This window comes from Sphaerulina musiva (genome assembly GCF_000320565.1).
Source record: "Sphaerulina musiva SO2202 unplaced genomic scaffold SEPMUscaffold_4, whole genome shotgun sequence".
NCBI classification, from domain to species: Eukaryota; Fungi; Ascomycota; class Dothideomycetes; order Mycosphaerellales; family Mycosphaerellaceae; genus Sphaerulina; species Sphaerulina musiva.
In genome coordinates this window covers 2024601-2047551 of record NW_016017386.1, presented here as the reverse complement: position 1 = coordinate 2047551, position 22951 = coordinate 2024601, and the positions used below count along the sequence as shown (strand labels likewise).

Genomic DNA, 22951 nt, shown 5'->3' with positions numbered 1-22951 from the left:
TGTTGTTGTTGTTGTTGTTGTTGTTGTTGTTGTTGTTGTTGTTGTTGTTGTTGTTGTTGTTGTTGTTGTTGTTGTTGTTGTTGTTGTTGTTGTTGTTGTTGTTGTTGTTGTTGTTGTTGTTGTTGTTGTTGTTGTTGTTGTTGTTGTTGTTGTTGTTGTTGTTGTTGTTGTTGTTGTTGTCGTTGTCGTTGATGAAATGGGTTGGATACCGGGAGTGCTGGTGGTGAGCGGGGAGGAGGGAGGAGTTGCCAGGACTCGATTCGAGTGTTGTTGTTAGGGGCTTGGAGAGTTGAGGGTTGCATGGCTAGTGGGTTTTGGAAGAAGAGTAAGGTAGTAATGGTGTTTGGTTGATACCTTTAAGGTATGCTTGCTGTCAGCACGTCAATTTTGGTTTCCTTTTTGTGGAAGCGTTCGGTCTGCTACATTCCATATTGCATGTTTGGCGACGGGAGGGTGATATGTTTCGTGAAGAGTGAGTGCGGCATGGGCACCGCCAAATGGTAGGTACGACAAGATATATATAATTGTAGCGACTCGAGAGCAGATCAGCAGCCATTGTCCTTAAGACTTCGCACTTCAGTCCACCTGATACTCTTCTCGCCAGAATTCCACCATTTCTGCAGTCTCGACCTCGCCCAGGATGCCCTTCAGCATTCTCAGCTTGCCCTGCGGCGTGGCATCGTCGGACGGTGGCCGCAGCGTACCGTTTTCATCACAATCCTGCGAAAGTACATTCAACGCAAAAGCAGCAATCGCAGTGGGTGAGCTTGAGTATGGCGTGGTTGGCTCCGTGACCATGGTCTTTGCAATATCCTGCAAGTTGTCAAAGGTGTCGCTCAAGACATTTGCAGTAAACTCCTGCATGGGCTGTCGAAGGGTGCAGAATTGCATCAGTTGTCGAGACGTGGCAGCAGCAGCAGCATCATCATGCTGCCGGCCTGGCTGATGTTCCGTATGCAGCGCAGCATGTTTGGAAAGAAGAGGCTCCAAGCCCACGAGATGGTTGAGCGGAAGGATGGGAATGTGCGGCAGGTCGGAGCGGTTCATCATCTCGGCTTGCAACTTGACATAGCCAAGGACACCGTCCACTCGGTCACTGGACAGCTCGATCGCAGTCTGGCCGAGGTGCTTTGCGGACCGGAACGAAGTCTCACGTGGTGGATTGAGCAGGAAGATGATCGCAATGGGCTCCGTGGTGAGGAACGAGAAGTGGCGAATGCGTTCGATTGTGGTGTCCAGCTTGGCGTCGAGAAGCGCGGACGGCGACAAGAGCAGGAAGCGCAAGTGCCGAGTTGGGCGTGTGTGGCCAGCTTGCGGATGCACCTCCCAAGTGATGGGAACTGCGACGTCGTGTGTATCGAGGAGCTGTTCTACGAGATTGTGAGTGTAAGCCGATCCAATGCCAGGCATATGGAGACTACAGTCGGTAGGGATGGGTGGAGGAAGTAGAAGAAGGGAAGCAGAAATACCTCGAACGACAAAGCGCGACTGCCGCAGTAGTGTGGGAATCGCCGACGCGAATGAGGGTCGGCGGCGAAGCGAGTTGCAGAAGAGAGTGGGAGCCGGAGGGGTGGCCATCATGTCCGCGAGATGCATGAGCTGGGCTGGGCTGTACAGAAAGTCTTGGATTGTCTAAAGTCATTGTACAAGAGCTGGGTATCGTCGATTATGAACAATTCTGGGCCGAGTTGCGACTTCTCCTTCTCCTTCTTCACCGACACTGCCATCTGCACTATCCGCGCAGCAAGATATGCAGTCTGACCAACACCTCAGTGAAGCGAACCGGTGCTATGCAGAGCATCATCTGCCTTTCGATGATGCATCTACCGTGTCTAGACGCACAGGCGGAGCGTGACGAACAGCCTCCTCTTCGGATGCCGCTTCCTTCTTCTCCCCTGCTAGCCTCCTCTCAAGCGCTTTTTCTATGATTCCTTTCTTCTCGTGCTCTTTTGCGGCCTCTTTTGCGGCCTTGGCTTCCTCGCGCTGCTTAGCGATGTGATGCACTCTTTCTTCTGCTTCCTTTTGCATCTTTCGGATATCCACCTCTGCCTCCTCTGATGCATCATCTGAACCCTTATTACCCATCCATCCCCCAGGACTCCACCAACTTGATGTGCTCTTCCTTCGCTTGGCCTGCGCTTCTCGTTCGTGCAGTTCATTCAACGTTTCGAGATTGGGGTCAATCTTGCTTCTCAGCTCCAAAATCTCTGCCTTGAGCTCTTCTATCTGGTCCGCGACATCATCTCTGCGGTCGCTCTCCTTGGATGATCGACGCCATTGCTCGAATACGAGCAAACTCACTGCCACCCCAAAGATGAAGGCCTCCGAGAAGAAGTTCGCTCCCAGCTCAATTGCTCTGGCTTCTGAAAGTGGTCTGATCTTGGCCTTGACGGCTTTTGACTCCTCTTTCTTGCCCCCCGCCTCGTCTGTTGCTTCTTTAGCTTTCTGTTCGTCGTACTTTTTCTGCTCCAACTCTGACCGCACTGTAGGTTGCTCAGCTTTCCGCTTTTTCTCCTCTGCCGCCCGTTGTTCTCGCTCGTGCATTCGTTGTTGTGCTTCAGGATCATGCAGGATGCCCAGTCTCTACAGCAGGTTAGACCACGTACTGCCTGGAACTTGCAATGCCGACACCAAAGTGTTACGGCAGTACGCTGTAGGCCAGTCTCCTGAGGCCAGGACAGAAGCGACATACCATTCGCATATCGATTCGATGCACACGCTGCGCTTGATTCACAGCAAACCTGCGAAAAGCTTCGTGTTCCTTCGCCTGTCGCTTGATATAATTGCCTATGGGTTTGGCGGCGGTTCTGATGGCAAGCGAGAGAAGCTTGAAGGTGAGGGACATGATGTGGATTGTGATCTCGGACAGCGAGTTGCCCGGATCTTGGTGAGGACTCAAGGCATTCTGGAAGCTGTTTGGCGAATGTAGTGTACAGTCGTCTGCGATGCGGCTGCGAACTGATGGTCGGAGCGTTCGGAGGTGTATTCTACATTTGGCTCTGGTAGTTCTGGTGGCGCACGTGAAAGTAAAGTGGGGCCGCGCCGAATGGCCGATCAGCGGTCGTTGTCCTCCGCAACCTGACAAACACAGCGCCAAGTAAACATGCATGCCGTCGGCGTCTGCCATCCATCATCCATGGTAGAGGAAGACTACTACTCTTCCACCGAAAGACCAACCACCTCCCTCACCTGTATCTCAACCAGCAGCTTCTGTACACCACACTTGAGCAGAGTGTTCGGCGTTCATGTGTGCGCGTACACCCGGCACATCACAGCAAAAGACATACGCCGTCGACGATGTCTTCCAACTCCATCCACGCCGATCCTCCACCGCCCGTCGTCACCGAACCGAGTGGAATCAGCTATGCTACTGGAGGTGCTCTCGGCAAAGGGGGCTTCGCAATATGCCACAAGGCTGAACGATACGACGGTAGCAGGCCAACGGGCCAGATCTTTGCCTTGAAGATTGTCAAGACGAGGATGGAGCCGGCCAAATTGGCACAAAAGGTGCATCGCACAGCACAACATCAATATACAATGTATATGGCGAACAAGACTGACTGATCTCGTGCAGTTCGTGACAGAGTTGCAGATTCACAGCAAGCTCTCTCATCCTAACATCGTCACCTTCCACCGCGCATTCTCGTTCCAGACGAGTACATATGTCGTGCTGGAGCTGTGTCCTAATGGCTCCCTCGCAGACATGCTCAAAAAGCGAAAACAAGTCACACTGCCGGAGATTCGGAGACTGGTGATCCAAGTATGTGGTGCGGTGAAGTACTTGCATCACCGTCATATTGTGCATCGCGATCTCAAGACGGGAAATCTCTTCTTGGACGACAGGATGAATGTCAAAGTGGGCGATTTTGGCCTCGCTGCTCTCTTGGTGACAGAACGAGATATGGAAGTCAGGCGAAGAACGACTATGTGTGGGACTCCGAACTATCTGGCGCCGGAAATCTTGGAAAAGGGCAAAGGGCACGACGAGAAGGTGGATTTGTGGGCAATTGGTGTCATTGCATATACGCTTGCAGTGGGCAAGGCACCTTTCCACGCGAGTACGAAGGAGGAGATCTACAAGAAGCTGAGGTCAGGAACATATACGTGGCCGGAACTCAGTGCCACTACCAACCAGAGCGCAGATCTACGCGACCTGGTATCGAGCATTTTAGTGGAAGAGCATCAACGACCCAATCCAGACGCTATCGTGAGCCACAAGTTCTTCAAAGTGGCTTACGTGCCAGCAGAGATACCAAAGTCTGCACGAACTGAGGTCCCAAAATGGGAAGTGTCGATACCGTCGGCAGAGACCATCCGGCGAGGTTATAGCGAGACATGGTTCTCGGTCTGCAAGGAGTCGGGCGTAGGGGAGTATGAGGAAGGCAGATGTTTCCCACTCAATGGTGGGCGAAAGATCAGGAGTATCGTGCATGATATGGAGAAAGAGACGCAACTGGGTCGCCAACCCATGATGCCCATTCCCAAAGATGTGGTGTACACATCAATGATATCCGACTTTGAGAAGACCAGTCCGGACAGTTCAGCAGCGTCTGTGGAGCTGCCTCGAAAGAACTTTGCCAGCCGCCATATGAGGGAGATGTCGCACAACGAGGTAGCCATGCCTCGATTTCGTGCAACGGACACGGGCAAGGCGGCGCGCGACACAGAATTGATGCCACCTCCTCGAGCACCGTCACGCGCGGCCAGAGCGCCCGGGACGAACTCGGTGAGGAGAGCTGCTCGGACCATCAGCGAGGAGACAGCAGCCAAATCTTCAGAATCCGTCAAGATCGCATCAGACTCGTCTTCCTCTGGGCCTTCTTCTGCGGCGCCTGTGCGAGTGGCCAAGACGCGACCAGCACCAGTGCCGTCCTCTAGTGCACCGGCAACAGTGACGGTGGCATCGGCATTGAGAGAGTCCAAAAACTTTGCGACAGGCACGACCACTTCTCATCAGACATTACCAGCCGAGCAGAGCTCAGATCCGCTAGAAAAACCTCAAAGAAGTGGTACCGTCAAGCGTAGTGCGGACGCCAGTCTTGCGAGACGGCCACGTGCACCCAGACCAGCACAGGAGCGCCCTTCGTCACCAGAAGAGCTACAGCTGCCGGCCCAGCCAAATGTTGCGAAGGTCGCCCGCAAACGAAATGTATCTCAGCCAGTGGAACAAGGTCCTCTTGCGACGCTGGACGAGCTGAAGCAAGTGGAGCCTTTCAAGTCGAGGAGAAAGGCGCCTGCTGCAGAAGTGATTGAGATACTATCTGATCCGGATTCAGACGACAGAGATGAGCTTAAGAAGCCCGTGGAGTCCATATCAGCAACGCTGAAGCTCCCACGACCTCCCAGGATGACCGCGCGACTACCACAGCCACGAAGAAAATTGCACGATGAAATGGAGCCTGCCGTACCAGGTACAGATCCCACCGCCGTGCTGAAGAAATTGGCCATTCTCCGAGATAACCTTGCCGAAGCCCTGACGCGATCAGCAACAGCCAAAGCAACGTCGAGCTTGCGGAGAGATAGCAATGATCCGGGTGCGGGCCTCCCTTTTGTCTCACGATGGGTCGACTACAGCCGGAAACATGGCGTCGGGTACGTGTTGTCGGATGGCACGGTGGGGTGCATTATCAATGCTACCGCCAGAGCTGGGCAAGAACCCACACCAGTCACACATGTCCTGGTTCGCAATGGCCAGAGATGGCTGAAAAAGGTCCATCAGAACAAAGACTTTACCGGTATCGACCAAGTTCCGCTCGAGATTTTCGAAGACCGCGACTTGGAAGGCATCAAGCGCAAGGTGTACAAAGGTCTTGGTAGCGTCAAGGAAGGGCCACTGCTCGTCGAGGCGGAGAGAAGACGAACATTGAGCGTGCTGTGGGTGAAGTTTGGACGGTACATGTGTCAGTCATTGGATGGCTCCGAGGAAACGGGGGACATCAGCCCGAACCAGGAAAACTTTGTGCGATTCTACCAGAGAATTGGCAACGTGGGAGTGTGGGCTTTCGCAGACGGATGTCTCCAGGTCAGTATTCCTTTTAGTTCTTGTATACCTTGTTCGCCCAGGGGATGCTAACGTTTTTGCCCCTCAGGTTCACTTCCCCGACCACACCAAGATTGTGCTCTCCTCGTCCGGCCAAGTCATCTCCGCTACGGTCTTGACCCCCGAAGCGACCTCTCACCTCTCGCAACATGGAGAGCTGCTCCCCCAGCACGTCTCCAACCGCGACGTCCTCGCAGACAGTGTGCAAGCGATGCTCTTCGAAGGCGGACGCGTGCGCCAACGAATCGTAAAAGCCAACGAGATTTCCGGCAAACTGGCTTTCATCCGAGACGTGGTCTCACAATGGATTACCAACGATGGTCTGGGCCGACTCGACGAAGACCACCAGCAGCAGCAGGGCGGCGGCGGCGCTGCCAAACTCTCTTGGCAAGGTCTGACGGTCAAGGAGAACAAAACCAAAGTCGACCGCGTGACCGTTGGGCGGTACGGAGGTGATGATGTTCGCTCAACAGCGGCGGTGGAGACTGTGAGAGCATAGGTCAGGTAGCAAGCAGTTACATCCATGAATCATCATCATCATCATCGATGGTTCTTTTTGGATGAAGTCACGAGAAAAACGAAAACGGCCAGAGTCTTTTATTGCATCCGAGGGCGCTCGCTCTCTTGTTTTGTTGTGGTGTGTTGTGTATGGGGATTAGATATGATTGAACAGAAAGAAAGAACCCTTTTTCGTTTCCCGACTAGACCATCGCTGCTAGGCAGATAATGTCTATTATCGCCTAACAGGGCAGTACTGAAGAACTTGTAGTGTTGAATTCTGGAACATAGGTATGCTACAGTGTTAGTTTCCAAATTCGCCGAGCTTTTGATTAGAATTTAGGGCTGTCTAGGTAGGTAGACCGTAGGGCAAATGCAAGTGCAAGGTTAGGGTATTGTAAACACCTAGGTATAGAGAACAGTGTTTGAGCCCTACAGGGCCTACACTGTCGCCCAATTGAGCAGTAATAGTATTAAGTTGGTGTCTACCTAGGTATAACCTATCAAGAAGGAAAAGATAGAGGTAGCCGGGGTAGGGACCTACCCTTCTACATTAGTACACTGCCAAGAAAGACCCCTTGCCTAAGGTATGTAACCAACATTAACCCCATGTTAGCTGATAACAATCATAACATGCTACCCATGTCACATATCATATGATTTCAACAAACAGTGTAACTAATTGCCTATCTTGAACATACATAACTTTTTGACACAGAACGACCTCCAAGCCTTCCGAAGCGCAGCGTAGGTCAGGCGTAAAGGGGAGTAGAGGGCTAATCAATCTGTGTACGGGGTCGCAAAAATAATCGGACCGCATATGCTGATTAGCGCGAACTTTGGCGGTAGGGCGCGCTAGGGTGATATGCAAAATCCGTTACTACCTCAAAAGAAAAAGAAAGTCCGCTGTAGGCGGAAAGACTGCCTGCCTATACCTATAGCTGCCTGCCTACTACCTACTTACCTACCTGCCTGCCTGCCTGCCTGCCTGCCTGCCTGCCTGCCTGCCTGCCTGCCTGCCTGCCTGCCTGCCTGCCTGTCTGCCTATCTGCCTATCTTTCCCTACGGGCTACCTTGCCTGGAATTCAGAAGAGAAGAACAAAGAGAAGAACAAAGAGAAGAGAAGGACAAGGCGAGGAGGAGGACGAGGAGGAGAGGAGGAGGAGGAGGAGGAGGAGGTGGAGGTGGAGATAGAGATGGAGATGGAGATAGAGATGGAGATGCCTTGGAAGAAGGAAGAAAAGGAAGCCCGGGAGGAAGAAGAAGCCTCGGACGAAGAAGAAGAAGCGTCGTAGGAAGAAGAGAAGCCTCGTAGGAAGAAGAAGAAGATAGATAAAACACCCGTATACGCGCCGCACGCGTATACGTACGCATATACGAAAATTGGCCGACACCGTGCCACCAACGGGCAGGCCCGTATAACATATTTATTGGATTTTAGAATCATACGGTCTTGTCGGGGTACCCGGTACGTACGTTGTCCTTTTCGGGCTTGGATCTTCTTACAGTAATGTATCCCGCAGCTGCTTGACAATAGATTTGACTTTGTCGAGCATTTTCCGGCATTCCGGATAATATATCCTTACCTCAGGTAGTATGTATTCATTTACCTACTACCAGTACCAGGTATATACTGTTTGATAACTTCCCTGTACAGTAGCATCTTGTACCTCTCCTCTTTTCAAGGTTTGTATACGATATATGAACTACTTGCTAGTCTACAAAGATAGGCCTACCAACGATTACCTCTGCTTCAAGACAAGACATCCCCAAGTTCTGCCTTAGAGCCAAGGAGACCTCCTCAACATGCATACTGCTCTCTTCGCTGCCGTCGCCTGGGCGATGTTCGCTCTTGCTATACCTAGCAGCCTCGATTTGTTCAGTGACAGCCTAGTCACGCGAGACGGTAAGCTCCACGTCTCTCGACGGCTGTTGAGAAGAAAAAAGAAAAAAAAGAAGGAAAAGGAAGAAAAAAAAAGAAGAAAAAAAAGAAAATACAAACTAATTGAAAATTCATCTCGATTTTAATTTTTTGGAACCAGAATCACTAGACAAGTTCCTTAATTGCGAACGCCTCCATGTCATCTGTTCCAAAACATTTCTCAACGCACAGCTTCCCGATAACGACTTGGCCGAATTCTGCGCAGACGTTTCCACTGGTGTCGATGATTGGGCCGTGGAGAGTCACAGAGACGGCAGTCATTGCATCAATACCCAACCTGTCGATCAGGGAGACCCGACATGTACAGTCGCAGCGCAATATAGCTGGGGCAAGCGTTTCGAGGCGGAGTTTACGATTCGCCGGTGGAGAAAAACCTGCAACGACCCGGTTACGGGTCCGACGGGTAAGAAGACGGCTATGTTGACGGAGGTTTGCGATATTGTCCATGGAGACTATTCGGCACATGGAACAGCAAAGGAGCTAAAAAGTGTACACTGCGGGGATTAGTACAAATAACAATAATTGGAACGACAATTATCCGGTTGGCACATTTCATTTCAAGTCCTAAGTGAGAGTTGTGCAACTGTGCAATAACACTGGAAAGTTGAAACTTGACGATGTTGACGTCGTTATGCTTGGTTATACCTTGCTTAGTCATGCATCCACCCTTCTGTCCTTTAACCTTTTGACTCCTTTCTAAAGTTTCTCTTCACTCGTATAATTATTTACAAGAATTGCCCATCACAACCACTACCACCGTTCTAGCAGACATTCATTCCGTATTTGAGCGCTCGCAATGTCTCTTCTCTAGACGCGTGAAGACTTCCTCACCTGCTGTACTCCCATTGAACCAGTGATTGAACATTGATAATGCAATACCCCAACCCAACCCAACCCAACCAACCAGGGCCCGCCGCCCGCCGGGCAACTCTAGTATTTGCCGATTTACCTATCTACAGTATTCAACTCCATGTAATGATACCTCATCACCAACATCATCACTTTGCAAGCTTTGTATCATTTTCTATCATTTTTTCACTACAAGAATTGTCAACAGAGAAACTACCTACTACCTACCTGTCAACACATCGCACTATTCGAGCAGACCAACTCGCTTGTCAAAGTTGTCGAAAAGACAGAATTACAACACCAAGCACCGCAATGCCTCCTCTCCAAACGAGTGAAGACCTCCTCATCTGCTGTGCTTGTGGCACGCAATTCGACATATCTGCAAATCAGCCCCTCCAAGCATGTCGAATCTGTGATGTGAGTTGTTGAGTCTTCATCATCTACCTACCTCTCTACAACCTCTTCTACCAACATTCTCTCTCTCTATCTCTCCCTCTCTCTACTCACACACCACCACCACCCCCCTCCAGGACCCCCGCCAATTCGTCCCTCCCACAGGCCAATCCTGGACAAGTCTCCACGAAATGCACACCCAAACACAACCCTCTTACCACAACACCTTCCACCCGGACGCCCTCGACTCCCGCATAACCTCCATTTGCACCTCTCCCAAATTCGCCATCGGCCAACGCTGCATTCTGCTCGAAACTTCACACGGAAATATTCTGTGGGATTGTATTACCTATCTCGATCAAGCCACGGTGGATTTCATCGCGTCGCGAGGCGGGTTGCGGGGGATTGTGATTAGTCATCCGCATTATTATACGACGCATTTGGATTGGGCGAGGACGTTTGATTGTCCTGTGTGGTTTTCGCAGGAGGATGCCGAGGAGTGGGTGAGTCGGGGGGATGGAGAGGGGAGGAGGAGGTTGATTTTGAAGGGGAGGGGGGAGGAGGATGTTTTGGGTGGTGGGGAAGAAGGAAAAGCAGGAGAGGAAGTGGTCAAGGCGATTAAAGTCGGAGGACATTTTCCTGGATCGTTGGTGTTGTTGTGGGAAAAGAAATTGTTTGTGGCGGATAGTTTGGTTACTACTCCGGTAAGATCTCACAATGTCAAAAAAAAAAACAAAAAAAAAAGGATTCCCCCCCCCCCCCTTCCTTGAACAACAACTAACTAACCCCTCCCTTCCCACCCCTCATTTCCAGTCCGCCCTCTACCACCACAACCGCCCCCCAGGCACAAACTCCTACGTATTCATGTGGTCCATCCCCAACATGATCCCACTCGCCCCCTCTGAAATTTACAAAATCTGGCTAGCGCTCCGCAAACACGAATTCGAAAGTACTTATGGAGCGTTTGTGGGGACAGAAGTGCGCGATACAAATGTCAAAGTGAGGGTGTTGGAGAGTATGAAAATTCAGGTGAGAGCCGAGGGGTGGGGGGAGGAAGAGGAGGATGATAATAGGAAGAAGGGAGTGGAGATTTTGGGGGAGGTGGTGTGAGATGGTGGGATTTTTATGGGGCTGTTGGGGTGGGGGAATGGGAGGGGTGGAGTGGTGGAGTTTGGTATGTTTTCTGGTCTTTTTGAGGTTGTGGATTTGGTGTGGCGTCTGCTGATGGAATGGATGGAGCAGTTGCTTGGAGATGGAACACGGTGAAAAATATATATCTATTCCTGCTCAAACACATTCTCTCCCCCTCTTTTCCGTATCTATCCCTCTGGTCCCAACAGCTAAAGCACCTCCCCGAAAAACAAGAATCCTACGCCATCTTCTTCCTCCCCGTCATAATCTGTTCATTCCTCCTCAACTCCTCTCGACTCCTCTCCATAGCACGATCCAAACTCGACTGAATCCTCGCCGCAATTTCCTCCACCGGAGTTTCCATCCCTACCAATCCAATAAATTTTCCCACTTTGCGTCTCTTGATCCGAATCCGATCCTTGTCGCTCATATTCGCATATGGATTGACTGCTGCTGTTGTTGTTGTTGTTGTTGTTGTGGGATTCGCCAGCATATCCTTCTTCTCATTACCATCATCATCATCAACGCCATTGTGACTCGGTAGGAACAAGAGAGGCGATTGAATGTCTTCCACCGTATCCATCAGATCTTCGAGCCAGACGTCATCAGAGTGAGAAATTGGACGGCTGCGACGGCGACGGATCTTGCCTTCCTTGGTAGCCGATACGGGAGTGTGAGGAGGTGGGTGGTGCGGTGTTCGTGAAGACGGTTTGGCGAGAAAGTCTTTGTCCCAATTCATGCTTGCTGGGTAGCGGTGCGTCCTTCGAGTCAAACAGGTCAGCTTGTTCGCCATACATGTATCCTCAATGGTCTGAGTGCTGCTGTTGCATATGTGCTTACCATTGTGAGGGAGTGGACTGGTGGTAATAATGCGCGATACTGTCGAGCTCCGCCTCGGTGAGCAGGTGGAATGCGAGAAGAGTATCCGGGAAAGCTGGATGGGGCGGTCCAGCTGGTAAGGGAACTAATGGGGCGAGACGAAGTTGCAGAGTGGCGATTTTCTTCGCGAGGGCGCTGTTTCGGCGCGTTGATGGGGCCATTCTCGTTGTGCTGGGGCTACCTATGTATCAATTGAGTACTTGTCAAAGTGACCTGCGACCTGCGTAGGCTGAGTAGTTGATAACTGAGTCAAGCTTGAGTCTGGAAGGATGGTGATGAAGATGTTCAGGCTCGATGTCGTGGGCTCACAAGGATATACCATTCATTCTGTGGCCAGTCTCCTTGTCCCAGACCGAAATGAGATCTCTCAATGCGTGTCTTGGATGCAGAGACAAAGAGCGTGGAGATGGCGTCGCGGTTGGAAATGTCTCTTTGTCTTCCCCGTGACATGTCTGTGGCCGCTGTCCACCCTCGCGCGACGACAGTCTCTCATTGTCCTCGCATGGATCAGATGTCCAGGAATAGACCCAAACACTGCCATTCGCCCGTGCAGACAGTCTCGGGGGCGTCTTGGTTGCCGCCGCGAGTCGCTGTACGCCAGATGTCAGCAGTGACCCGACTTTCGAGGCAGCGTTATTAAAGCCACACAAAAAGCGCGCGCCTCAGTCTTGCTTCAGCACGGCGCGTCAGGTCTCTTACGATACCACTTCTATACGGGTGATGCGCTTGGATGGTATGCTCAAGTTGTCGGCCATGTCCCTTCCGTGCGCTGCTCCGCCCTCCACCAGCAACTCCACCAGCTCTGCGCGAGTGCCATCTCGGACGGGTCGGTGACAACACAGGTGAAGAGGCGGCATCCGACGACAACAGCAGGTAGCAGCTGGCCGTCTTCGTTCGAGTCGAGGCTCGAGTCGAAATTAGCCGTGTGCGCGAGAGTACAAGGCGCGCGACGTGTCAAGTGAGACGAAGAAATCGATGGAATCACGTCGACCACCAGACGTGGAGCTGCTGCTGTTGTTGTTGTTCTTGCTTCTTCTCCAATCACGCGCTCGAAAGCCAGTGAACTGATGAAAAAGGGTTTCTTCGCGTCGCTTGGAGGTAGTGCGATACCAAGGACACGGTGAGATGAGACATGAGCAAGCCCAGCGGCCTCTTCTCGAGTTTCAAAAATAAGACTGTGAAGCCGTTAGCCAGAGTGGAAGGGAGAGGAGGTGAGGGAAGAACTCACATAATCTTAAAAGAGTCCGTAGACTCGTTTCAGAGATTAAACTGAAAAGAACAGATACTACACCTGAGAGGATGTTAGTGAGGTCCGTTGAGGTGAGGGTGGGTGTAGGTGGTAAACTTACTTGATCTAAGCCAAAAGGCAAAGAGAGCTAAGGAGGAAAGGAAACTTCGTTGGGGAGCAAAGAAAGGAATTTCTTATACTCACTGAGCGCCAAGGACGGGAGGCTGCGGGAGGCTGACTCACGTGCTCTTCTGCGGCAGTCTTCTGCCCTCCTCTCGTGGCTTCTCTCTCCTTCCATCATTTGCTTCACTTGGTGCCTGGGGCCAACATGAGCGCCCTCCGCCCAGACGAGGCTGGTTCACATCCACCATCCGCTTGCCAGGCCGGCTCACTAATTGCTACCCACATTACTGACCATATGAGACAACAAGCTTCACGTCCTGCCATACTCTCTCAACGGTGGGAAGACCAGGTTATACGTAACACGTCCCACAAAGATCACCAAGATCAAGCGCAGAGCAGAGGCAGCGGTGGTAAGGTATCAATGAAGGCACACGGCCGAGCCGAGGGAAACAGTACATGTATCATCTGAAAACGTGCGGAACGAGCGGAGACGGAGATGAGAATTCAATTGTTGGCATTTATTTCTTGCTCGCTTGTAAAAGACCGGAGAGATGGCCAGGCGAGAAGCTATCATGACATTGTAGGTCTTTTAGGCACAATGGTGAGCGGTCTTATCGCATGCAACGGTTGCTTCGGGATCGAAGACTTGTGATGAGGCGGAATGGCACTTGATAAGCAGGAACTGCACGAAGGGGGGGGATCGAGACAGAAGTGCCGCTCGAGTAAACCGCGAGCTGGAACGCACTCATGGGCTGTGAGGAGAAGGCTATGTAGCTCACGAGTCGCTGGTTACGCAGCAGTACCTAATCTTTCTGCGATATATCACTTACTACTCGATACCTCGTTGGCTGCGGCGAGCTCACGTCAGACTCTACAATCAGCAAGTCCGACTAGCCTCCATACTGCACTTTGAACACCCAACAGAACATATCTGGAATTACCGTGGCTTCCGGAACTTCAATGAAGAAGTGGTTCTCACCAGCAGCATCATCCCGCAGCCAGCCCCATTTCACACCTATCTCTCCACTCATCGTGATCGCAGTGACCGTATCACCAGATTGGACTGGAATTGGAGACTTCACCACCAGCTGACTGCCAAAGACGGGCGTCGAGAGACAGATGATGTAGAACGCGTCGTTGGTTTGTGTGAATCTCAGCTTCCCTTCCTCGGGAGTCACCGACCAGTATGTGGTATTGAAAATGGCTTCACCATGCGCATGAATCCAAGCTCCAGCTTCGAGAAGATTGTTCACCATAGTTTCATCAATACTGCCATCAGCTTTGGGTCCAATATTGAGCAATAAATTCCCTCCCTTGCTGACCATGTCCACCAACTGCATCACGATGGAAGAGGCGTTGGCATAACTTTCCGGAGCAGTCGCGCGGTTGTAGCCATAGCTGAAGGGATCCATGCCTCGATTACTTTCCCACTTGCGCTGCTGTGCTGTGCTAAAAGTCTGATACTCTGGCGTGTCAAAGTCCGCAGCCCACGGACTGCCACAGCGATCGTTGATGGTCACTTGACGTGCCTGAGCTTTGGCCCAATTGAACCAACTTGCTGCGAAAACGTCGGTCCCATTCGAAGCGCCAGCATCGCACCACATGATATCCGATTTGTACTGGTACGCGAGTATTTCCATCTGCGGCACGAGAAGATCAGTGATGTAGTCACCAATAGGCACCCGCCCAGTGTACGGTTCAGTCTGTCCCGTATACGGATTGCGAGCGATGATGCCAGGATGTGATGTTGATGTGACTCTATCGCCGTATTGTGTAAAGCCATACTTGCCCCAGTCAGGGTTGAACCATTCGGGTATGGAGTAATAGGTTCCTCGCTTGAGATGTGGCTGGTACTGCTCTGCAGCCTCAAAAAGCAATCCCAGCAGGTCGCGTCTTGGTCCGTAGTGGATTGCAGAACGATTCGTCGTATGTCCCGCATCAAAGTTGGCAAAGCCGTCGTGGTGCTTGGTGGTAAACACAAAATACTGAGCGGCAGCAGCTGCGAAAAGATCCACCCAGCTTTTTGGGTCGAACTTTGACGCTGTGTAGTTGTCGAAAAAGTCGTCATAGAGCAAGTCTGGACCATACGTGCGCAAGCGATAAGCTGACTTATGTTAGATCTGATCAATGAAGGGAGAATCGACCTCCCCGGCAACGTCTTCTTGCTCACCATTGAATCCACACCTATCGGCTGCCGCGTGATCACCCACTCGAGTAGAGTACCACCAGAACCACTCCGCATAACACTCGGTTGGCGTCGAGTTTCCCCAACTTGGAACAGCATACGGGCCCCAGTGGATGAATATACCAAACTTTGCCCCGTTATACCATTCGGGAGTTTCGTGCTGGATCAGACTCGTGGATTTCGCTTCCCAGTCTTCGAGACTGATCTTGATATTTGGAAACACTCGACAGACGGGCTGAGATCCGGGAACGCTCAATGTGATTGTGACATCACCTTGGCTTTGTCCATGCACCGCTAAATTGACTATTTTCTGTTCGCCGGGACAGAACCGCCTCACCACGGTAGACCCAGACATGCCACGCCCAGAAGCATCAAGGGAGACCTCGATATTGGAGACGCATGAAGGACCTCTGTGGTTTATAATAACCTCGACAATCTGCGAGCCCTGCGAATCGAACTTCTGGGTTGGTCTCATGGCCTGCACTTCGATACCGGAGCCGCCTGCTTTCCACAACGATATTGCGAAGACATGGAGCCTTCCGGTGGTCGTGTTCGTGGTTTCAGGTAGCACGAGCCCACGAAGACTCTTGCCTGTCTCCACAAAAGCATGCCTCTCGTAGATCTCTGACGCATTGTGGTTTGTGTCATTATGGGTGAAGTAGTACGGATACGTGATTTCGCCGCGACGGATTGCCAAGAACCACCAAAAGGCATGGGCTCGGAGCTCATACTGTGATGTCGTATTGTCTGTGAACAGCAGCGTGACGTTTCCCGAGACAGTAGTAGATCTAACGTCCGAGACGGCCAGAAACGAAACTGAGATATAGTCTTCTGAAGGGTCGATGTCAATGACCTGTCCATCACAGATGACATTATCTGCAGCTCCCGGATCGGGGTTGTATCCAGGAAAAAGGTATGATATTCCTGTTGATCGAGATGTATAAAATCCATCTACAGCAACCGGGTCCGCGGGATAAGACTGGTTGAGGATGTTCAGTGCGGCCTCGCCTGGATATGATCCAAAGGCTTTGTTATTGAAGTGCTCAACGAGAGAAACAGGCACAGAGTGCCCTTGAGGTGTCTCTACTCCTGCCGAGGCCAATGCCAGCAGTGGCAGATGCACTACTGCAGCCACGAGACTCTGCTTCATAGCGAGGGGATGGATCCAGGCGCTCAATTTCTCATTGATGTTGCCCAATGTAATGTAATGCGAGAAAACGAAGTCCGCCCACCAGTTGTCCACCTCCAGAGTCCAGACAGGTGCATCGGGAGAATGTCGTTCGGTCGCAAGAACATCTCGGCGGAGAGAAGAAGCGATATGCGATGGCCGTGCCTATCACCCCGGTCGTGATTATTGCTCCAATGTTACATCGCAACGTCCCGAGCCTTGGGACTATATTGTGACTACTAGGTACAGGTATTTAGTGAGGTGACTTGGTCGGCCCAGCTGAGCGCGTGAACACGCTGTTGCGCAGTCCCCTCATGACATGACTTTCTCTCTCTGGAGGACATGTCAGCAGAAAGGCGAGCAGATCTTGGGAGGATGGAGTAAGAAAAGAGAAGGGAAAGAGAATGGACGACAGATAGACCGTCGCCAATCACGACCTGGGAGTAAGCCTTGCACACGGTGCGGCACGCCCCGCGATATGGGGAATAGCGTGCCAAGGCAGAATGCGGACAGAGAGTGAAGAGTAAATACTCCTTTTCCTTCTTCCCTTCACTTCCCTCGTCTCGAATACTGACAAGACTCAGGTATATTTGCAGACCAGTTCGCTGTCCCGATCGATTGACTACTGCTAACAATGGAACTTCGCTCACTTGCGCTGTTCGCTGGTCTACTCAAGGCGCCGTCACGTCTCCAGCCATTGCGGAGCTGAACCTCCTGAAAGCATCTCTTCGGGGTCATGCCATGGGTCACGGCTGATACTCTACTCTCGAGCATGATTGCCTGACCATGACACTCTGTTGTACACGCACTTACTGCTCACTGACCACTCTGCTGCTCAGCCTTCCAGAAGCTCGAGTACTGGAACAACTTCATGTACCTCAAGCTGAAAGCTCGGTAAGCGTCAGCGAGGCCTAGAAAAGCAGTCAGACCCACCGAACAAGATTCTACACTCTTACGTTGCCCAGGAAAATCCTATCAAGCAATGTCCATGCCAATGATTAGGCACGAGTTGTGCAAATCTGTTGACGCGGCGCAGACCTCACCGATCGAAATCAGGCCTGCCATTCATCCACGCCGTGAAGCCAATCAACAGATGGTGGAACATCAACAGTGGCGCAGGATTGGTATGTCTGAAGACGGGATTAGGAAAATCCTCTTACATTCGGGGCATCCGGTCGTCAGCTCGATGCGGTGTGGTTGCAGCTCAAATCGGGCTGCGACAAGCAACAAGGCGTTCAGTCCTTAGGACCTTGACGCCTGTACGTCCTGTCCCAGGCCGTAGGTTGTATGCGTATCAATCATCTATAAGACTGCTGAAGAATAATGGACTATCCTACAGTTTCTGTTCTACTAATTACACCACACAGATCATTCATCTCTTTGTCTCCTTGTCTCCTTGGTACAGGTTCCTTCACCTTATCGTTGAATTTGTTATATATTCATTCTTCGAACAGAACAATCCCTCTTTTTGTCCTCAGCCACGACCAAATCCACTCAGGATGCAGTGTGCAATCGTCGCCCTTAGTGCGCTTTCTATAGGATCCGCCCTCGCAGCACCACCGACCAACGTCACTAGCAAGCCCACAGACCTCGTAACCGTGGGCCTTTGGCACGAGGCTGCCGAGTCCGACACAATCTCTCTCACCATATTCAAAGAGCGCCATCTCCCCGACAGCGCCTCCCCGGAACAGTCCTATGGCCCCTTCGACTTCGTCCAGCTCAATCTCAGCTCGGGCGTCGAGAACAAGGAACTCCGATGTCAAATACTCGATGAGTTTGCCGAGCCCATCGTTCTGGTTCGTAATGGAAATGTCGACATCACTTTTTCCGATCAGGACAAGGGAGCTTGGATCCTTCGCGACGGAGAGCAGGATGTTTTCACTGTCCTATGTGATCCATCTTTCAAGTCTTTGAACTCCCCGAAGACCAACTCCAACTCCAGCTCCAGCTCCTCTTTCACTACCACCAGAAAGTCTTCCACGACTTCATCCGCCATGAAGCCATCTGGCTGGAGCGGCGGCTACCCATCCATCACCAAGTCATGGTCTGACCCAAGCACCTTCAACTCCACTTTGACCAAGTCCACCTCTTCGTCGTCGTCGAAGAAGTCTTCCTCCATGTCATCTCCTCGGGCAAACTGGACAACTTCCAAGGCTACTACATCTGGCTCCACATCTAAATCTACAAGTACATCCTCTTGCCCAGCGTCTACTATCGTCGTCACGTCGACAATTACGGTATCATCCAAGTGGTAGATTGATTGGTCTTGGTACAGCATGTCTTTCAATGCTGGGGGGGGGGGGGGGTTTTTTTTCGCTCTCTTTTGTAGCTAGGGAAAGAAATGTGTGGAGGATAGTCTTGAGCGGTATTTGTTTTTTGCTAGTGCTTTTGACGGGACTTGTGAGCAACTCATTCTTTCATTTTTTCTGCCTGCTACTAGTCGCCTCTTTTTTTCACGCGTTTTGACATGCCGGGGGATGGACGACGTTTGCCTTTTTTTTTTCGTGAAAGTTAGATAGACTTCAAACCACATTATTATGTTTCAAAGCTACCCGCATCGCGGTACTCGCGTCGGTATCAGGAGCGCCTAAGTTAGCACTTTTGTGCATCGGTTTATGCTGGGCCAGAGCATTTATATACTAGTGGATATGGGTTGTTTCGTATCTTCGTACCATGAAACGGCAGATAAGTGGCTGCGCTGCTTTCGCCACGGGACGAGGCTGATGCTGTGGCTGAGAAAGAAAGACAGACCCCTGATCGAGATACTCAAGTAGGAGGTAGGAGGTACCTTAGGGTAACAAACACGCCGACGTGGTCACTTTTTGCAATGATTACTATTTGACTCCTGAACTTTTACCCAAACAGAGATTGATACACAATGCCTTCAGGCGTCTCCATGGTCATACGCCTTGCCATATCCTTCTACACGGCCCTCGCAGCGGCGGCCTCCTCGCAACAACAACAACCCCTTCTGGGAGATCTCGCATACAAAGTGGGCGACAAGATACCCGTTCAATGCTTGAACCGAAGCGTGTAACTACTACCTACCCTTTTCCGTCCCTCCATCCCTCCCTTGCTTCGACCATTCATTGACATTCTACCCCCTTCTTCTTTACACACACAAACAGTGAGACGGGCGAGCACATCACCGATGCCAACCACCAACTCGTCTACGTCCCGGCCTTCACCTGCAACGAAACCGGCCGACCGCTCGAACTCATCTTTGGCGTGGAAAAGGACATCAACTGCACCATCGACTTCATCAGCGACCCTTTTTTCCACTTACTCGAATACTACGTCCACAACGATGTACCTCTCACCTGTCGAATCCCGACCAAACCGCTCGCGCCGTCCGTGTTGAAGCAGGAATACGAAAAGAGCACAAAGGATTTGACAGAAGGACAAGGCAGTCTCAGCGACATTTACACGCCCATGATCATCGCCATGGCGGGGACTCTGCAACTCAGTCATTTGCACGTTGCGACACATATGAATGTGCTCGTGCACGCTGCACCGAGGGGAATTGCACCAGGCACGATTGCTGCTGCGACGGCCTATAGTATCTCACGAGATCCTCCGAGTAGGGTCGTGATTGGGGACCCTCTGCCGTTGCAGTTTAGTGTCCGGTGGTATCCGAACACGTTGCTGCCGAGTGGATGGACGGGCGTGGGAGGGCATTTGACGTTTAGCACGGTGGTGTATTGTTTCTTGACGGCATTGGCGACCGCGGCCATTTGTGTGGCTTATTTCAGAGGTATTGAGTTGCCGAGGAGGTTGAAGAACCATGGTCGAGACAGAACCAGTGGAGTGGAGAGGGGCGGATTAGGAAGCGGTTTGGGTGGTTATGGCATTGTAGGTGCTGCAAATGGTTATGGCTATGGTATAGGAAAACGTGACTAGAAGAGATATGGAAATGATTTTTGAGAAGAATTGCCCACTCCCGCAAGCAGGACTCGTTGTGGATATGCGATCTGGGAGAATTGGCACAGACAGTGAGGATCTGTCTGGAGGAAGTCTTCTACACGCACAAATTGAGCCACTCGACTATTCCTTGCTCTCCAAGACAATTACTACCTCCTATTACAGCGAATCTCGGCTATACTTCACCTCAGCTTCGTGTTCTTAAGCACATACAAAGGTCCAGTCAGACTTTAGTTGGACAGGGCGGGCAGTCGAACTTCTGTCGTACAGCTACCAGGGGGTGAACTGCGGCTCTGAACGTCCCGCAGGCTTTGCGGGGACTCGAGGAGTTGCTATTAGGCTACGAAATTTCGTATTTAGGGTGGCCCCTATACTGCGAACTTGTTGGAGCTGGAGTGCTGGTGTCGAGTCACGTGTGGTCTTGTCTGAGAGAGGGGAGACTTGGTGACAACGTGGATAAGCAATCGAGCCCACCCGCTGTGGCAGAATTCTCACTCGTTGCTGGTATCCTTTCAAGCCTCATGCATCTAACGCAACATCTCGATACCTGGCTGCGGTAGAGGGATCGCGGTTTCGAAACACGAGTGCGATACTGGCTCGAGAAGGCAACAGGGGCATTGGCCTGGACGACAGTGGTGGCATGTGCACTGCTCTCTGTGAGATGCTGTGTACCTCATGTCCCTCTCCGTCATAGAGAACAAGCCTCTTAGGCTGCAATGCTTGGCAGAGTAAGCTCGAGTACGTAGGTAGCTCATTCATCCTCTACGTCGTCCAGCCTGCTGCTCTCGCCTTCCAGAAACGCCAGATTCTCCAGCGACAAGTTCGCGCCAGCATTCATCGCCTTCTGAAACGTCTCTTTGGCTTTGGCGTGCTCCATCTGAGCTTGCATTTGGTGCCGAATCTGGAAAGGTTGAGACTCGCCTGGTTCGTCGTCCTCGTCCTCCTTCTCCACGTGGCTATCGTCCTTCATCCTAGCCAGCGCCTTGTGCAGATCTGCAAGCCATAAGCTGACCATGCCCCTCAGCTCCAACAATTCTGCGCTAGTGTCGTATGGAGGGTTCGAGAGCAATTCTTCTAATTTTTGCACGATTGGCGATGCTTCCTGGAGCTCACGAGAGCGGATTTGACACAGCGCCTGCTGATGCTCTGAGTTGTCACTGCGCTCACTGTGCACGTCACTGTATTCAGCAGCTTCCATGGAGTCTAAAGATGCCACGAGCTGTTGCCGAGCCCGCCTCGATCGTTCTTGCACCTCGAAGATCCATATATTGAGCAGTGTTGGATGTATAGCCCACGCGCTGATTCTGGAGTAGTGGGTTCCTTGGAGTTGTGGATGTTGTAGTACCAGTCGCCCGTAGTACTCTCGCGCGAGCTGAAAGTTGCTGTCCGGGATCACTACTGATCGATGTGACTCACTGTCGTCGGAGCCTGCTACACTGTTCTCGTATGTTTGCTCCTTTCGCATCAGCAATTCCGCTCCGATCATCCATCGGCCATGCTTTCTGATGTCTGGGCCATCTCCAGCAATCTCGGTGCGAAGAATCAATCCCCACGCTCGCGTAGCGCGCTTCCAGTCCTGTCGGAGCATGCATCGATGCAGGATCGCAGTCAAATTGTCGAGATGTCGACCTCTCAAGGATCCAGCAGGGTCGTCCGGGCTCTTCTTTAGTAGGTAGATGGGAGGGTTCAGCTGAGCCAAGTCTTCCTCGACGTTCCGTTTCTCCACAACGGTCTCCGAAAAAGCCGCGTGAGGAAAATTCCTTCCTGGGAGAGGTATCTCTCGTGACCAACCAGCTACATTGTAAGGATCCTTTTGGTTGACCGGGTGCAGCACGCGTGGCGGTTGTTCCGCCTTGTCAGGCTGCTCGTCGTCTGATTTCGGACTGCCATCTTCTGCTTCTGCTTCGCTTTTTTCATCATCATCGTCGTCGTCGTCATGGTCAGCATCTTGGCCTCGCTTGCGTTTGCGCCCACGCTGTCGCTCGCGTGAGAGGATTGAGCGCTGCGAGTTGGACAACCTGTAGACAGGCGCGAAAGACGCCATTATGTATCTTGTGCTTCACACCTTCGGGTCTGGCGGCTATCCGCTCGGCAATGTACACATGTCAACGAGCAGTTCGGGCGCGTAAGCCGACACTCAGAACCAGGAAGCACCCTGCCGTCACGCTCGTCTCAGACAATGACGACGAGTTGCCGTGGGCAGTGTGGCCGCGCCGTCGCAGAGCTGCCCGTGGAGCACTCCAGGAGGGCAGAGGGCAGGATGCGGCGGAGTGGTGACGCCAAGTTTCAGAGGCGAAAGTCACTGCAGTGACAGCGTGCGACAGTCGGTCAATACCGTAGTCTGTCTCTCTCTCTCCTCTTCTCTCTCTCTCTCTCTCTTATGAACCTACGGTGAAAGTGGTAAGAAAGATTCAAGGAAGAATCTAGGCCTTTTCTTCGTTATTATCAACGTATATACACGTGCCAGTGCAGGGGTGTTGAGCCGCCACATCCAGCGGTTTCATACGACCCAGAAGCACCAATCATCGATCACTGCCGCTTCATCGCCGCCATTCACATTAGTCTAGTCCATAGGTACATGCTCGCTGATCAGC

At 51.8% G+C, this 22951-nt stretch overlaps 12 protein-coding genes across 12 annotated transcripts; 6 read left to right on the top strand and 6 right to left on the bottom strand.

Annotated features, from left to right (window-relative positions):
* Nucleotides 1-504: 504 nt before the first annotated feature.
* SEPMUDRAFT_148983 (uncharacterized protein) lies at nucleotides 505-2934 on the bottom strand. The gene is made up of 2 exons (XM_016905266.1): nucleotides 2693-2934; nucleotides 505-2583 (listed from the first exon to the last, which is right to left on the bottom strand). Exon 2 carries the CDS (start codon nucleotides 1594-1596, stop codon nucleotides 577-579), a length of 1020 nt encoding a protein of 339 aa, XP_016761929.1. The 5' UTR covers nucleotides 1597-2583; nucleotides 2693-2934; the 3' UTR covers nucleotides 505-576.
* A 244-nt stretch (nucleotides 2935-3178) lies between these two features.
* On the top strand, nucleotides 3179-6724 carry SEPMUDRAFT_148981 (Pkinase-domain-containing protein). The gene is made up of 3 exons (XM_016905265.1): nucleotides 3179-3507; nucleotides 3575-6022; nucleotides 6090-6724. Exons 1-3 carry the CDS (start codon nucleotides 3298-3300, stop codon nucleotides 6537-6539), a joined length of 3108 nt encoding a protein of 1035 aa, XP_016761928.1. The 5' UTR covers nucleotides 3179-3297; the 3' UTR covers nucleotides 6540-6724.
* A 1620-nt stretch (nucleotides 6725-8344) lies between these two features.
* SEPMUDRAFT_107766 (uncharacterized protein) lies at nucleotides 8345-8987 on the top strand (the record flags this gene model as incomplete). The annotated part of the gene is made up of 2 exons (XM_016900700.1): nucleotides 8345-8444; nucleotides 8581-8987. 2 exons carry the CDS (start codon nucleotides 8345-8347, stop codon nucleotides 8985-8987), a joined length of 507 nt encoding a protein of 168 aa, XP_016761927.1.
* Nucleotides 8988-9641: 654 nt separating this feature from the next.
* Nucleotides 9642-10977, top strand: SEPMUDRAFT_65080 (uncharacterized protein; the record flags this gene model as incomplete). The annotated part of the gene is made up of 4 exons (XM_016909703.1): nucleotides 9642-9746; nucleotides 9860-10298; nucleotides 10329-10426; nucleotides 10536-10977. The coding sequence occupies 4 exons, from the start codon at nucleotides 9642-9644 to the stop codon at nucleotides 10830-10832; spliced, it is 939 nt and encodes a 312-aa protein (XP_016761926.1). The 3' UTR covers nucleotides 10833-10977.
* A 9-nt stretch (nucleotides 10978-10986) lies between these two features.
* On the bottom strand, nucleotides 10987-12979 carry SEPMUDRAFT_148979 (uncharacterized protein). Its single transcript, XM_016905264.1, has 2 exons — nucleotides 12961-12979; nucleotides 10987-12907 (listed from the first exon to the last, which is right to left on the bottom strand). Exon 2 carries the CDS (start codon nucleotides 11644-11646, stop codon nucleotides 11092-11094), a length of 555 nt encoding a protein of 184 aa, XP_016761925.1. The 5' UTR covers nucleotides 11647-12907; nucleotides 12961-12979; the 3' UTR covers nucleotides 10987-11091.
* SEPMUDRAFT_85001 (uncharacterized protein) lies at nucleotides 11694-12979 on the bottom strand (the record flags this gene model as incomplete). The annotated part of the gene is made up of 2 exons (XM_016910372.1): nucleotides 12961-12979; nucleotides 11694-12907 (listed from the first exon to the last, which is right to left on the bottom strand). A coding segment is annotated over exon 2 (198 nt), but the record flags the coding sequence as incomplete, so codon positions are not given.
* SEPMUDRAFT_156001 (uncharacterized protein) lies at nucleotides 12042-12979 on the bottom strand. The gene is made up of 2 exons (XM_016907651.1): nucleotides 12961-12979; nucleotides 12042-12907 (listed from the first exon to the last, which is right to left on the bottom strand). The coding sequence occupies exon 2, from the start codon at nucleotides 12271-12273 to the stop codon at nucleotides 12100-12102; it is 174 nt and encodes a 57-aa protein (XP_016761923.1). The 5' UTR covers nucleotides 12274-12907; nucleotides 12961-12979; the 3' UTR covers nucleotides 12042-12099.
* A 717-nt stretch (nucleotides 12980-13696) lies between these two features.
* Nucleotides 13697-16760, bottom strand: SEPMUDRAFT_84996 (glycoside hydrolase family 29 protein). Its single transcript, XM_016910371.1, has 2 exons — nucleotides 15254-16760; nucleotides 13697-15187 (listed from the first exon to the last, which is right to left on the bottom strand). The coding sequence occupies exons 1-2, from the start codon at nucleotides 16416-16418 to the stop codon at nucleotides 13974-13976; spliced, it is 2379 nt and encodes a 792-aa protein (XP_016761922.1). The 5' UTR covers nucleotides 16419-16760; the 3' UTR covers nucleotides 13697-13973.
* A 445-nt stretch (nucleotides 16761-17205) lies between these two features.
* Nucleotides 17206-17748, top strand: SEPMUDRAFT_148977 (uncharacterized protein). Its single transcript, XM_016905263.1, has one exon. The coding sequence runs from the start codon at nucleotides 17419-17421 to the stop codon at nucleotides 17680-17682; it is 264 nt and encodes an 87-aa protein (XP_016761921.1). The 5' UTR covers nucleotides 17206-17418; the 3' UTR covers nucleotides 17683-17748.
* A 187-nt stretch (nucleotides 17749-17935) lies between these two features.
* On the top strand, nucleotides 17936-18691 carry SEPMUDRAFT_116813 (uncharacterized protein; the record flags this gene model as incomplete). Its single annotated transcript, XM_016901286.1, has 1 exon — nucleotides 17936-18691. The coding sequence occupies one exon, from the start codon at nucleotides 17936-17938 to the stop codon at nucleotides 18689-18691; it is 756 nt and encodes a 251-aa protein (XP_016761920.1).
* Nucleotides 18692-19332: 641 nt separating this feature from the next.
* On the top strand, nucleotides 19333-22704 carry SEPMUDRAFT_65071 (uncharacterized protein; the record flags this gene model as incomplete). The annotated part of the gene is made up of 2 exons (XM_016909702.1): nucleotides 19333-19469; nucleotides 19565-22704. 2 exons carry the CDS (start codon nucleotides 19333-19335, stop codon nucleotides 20334-20336), a joined length of 909 nt encoding a protein of 302 aa, XP_016761918.1. The 3' UTR covers nucleotides 20337-22704.
* SEPMUDRAFT_125485 (uncharacterized protein) lies at nucleotides 19335-22704 on the bottom strand. The gene is made up of 2 exons (XM_016901990.1): nucleotides 19565-22704; nucleotides 19335-19469 (listed from the first exon to the last, which is right to left on the bottom strand). The coding sequence occupies exon 1, from the start codon at nucleotides 22399-22401 to the stop codon at nucleotides 21109-21111; it is 1293 nt and encodes a 430-aa protein (XP_016761919.1). The 5' UTR covers nucleotides 22402-22704; the 3' UTR covers nucleotides 19335-19469; nucleotides 19565-21108.
* Nucleotides 22705-22951: the final 247 nt, after the last annotated feature.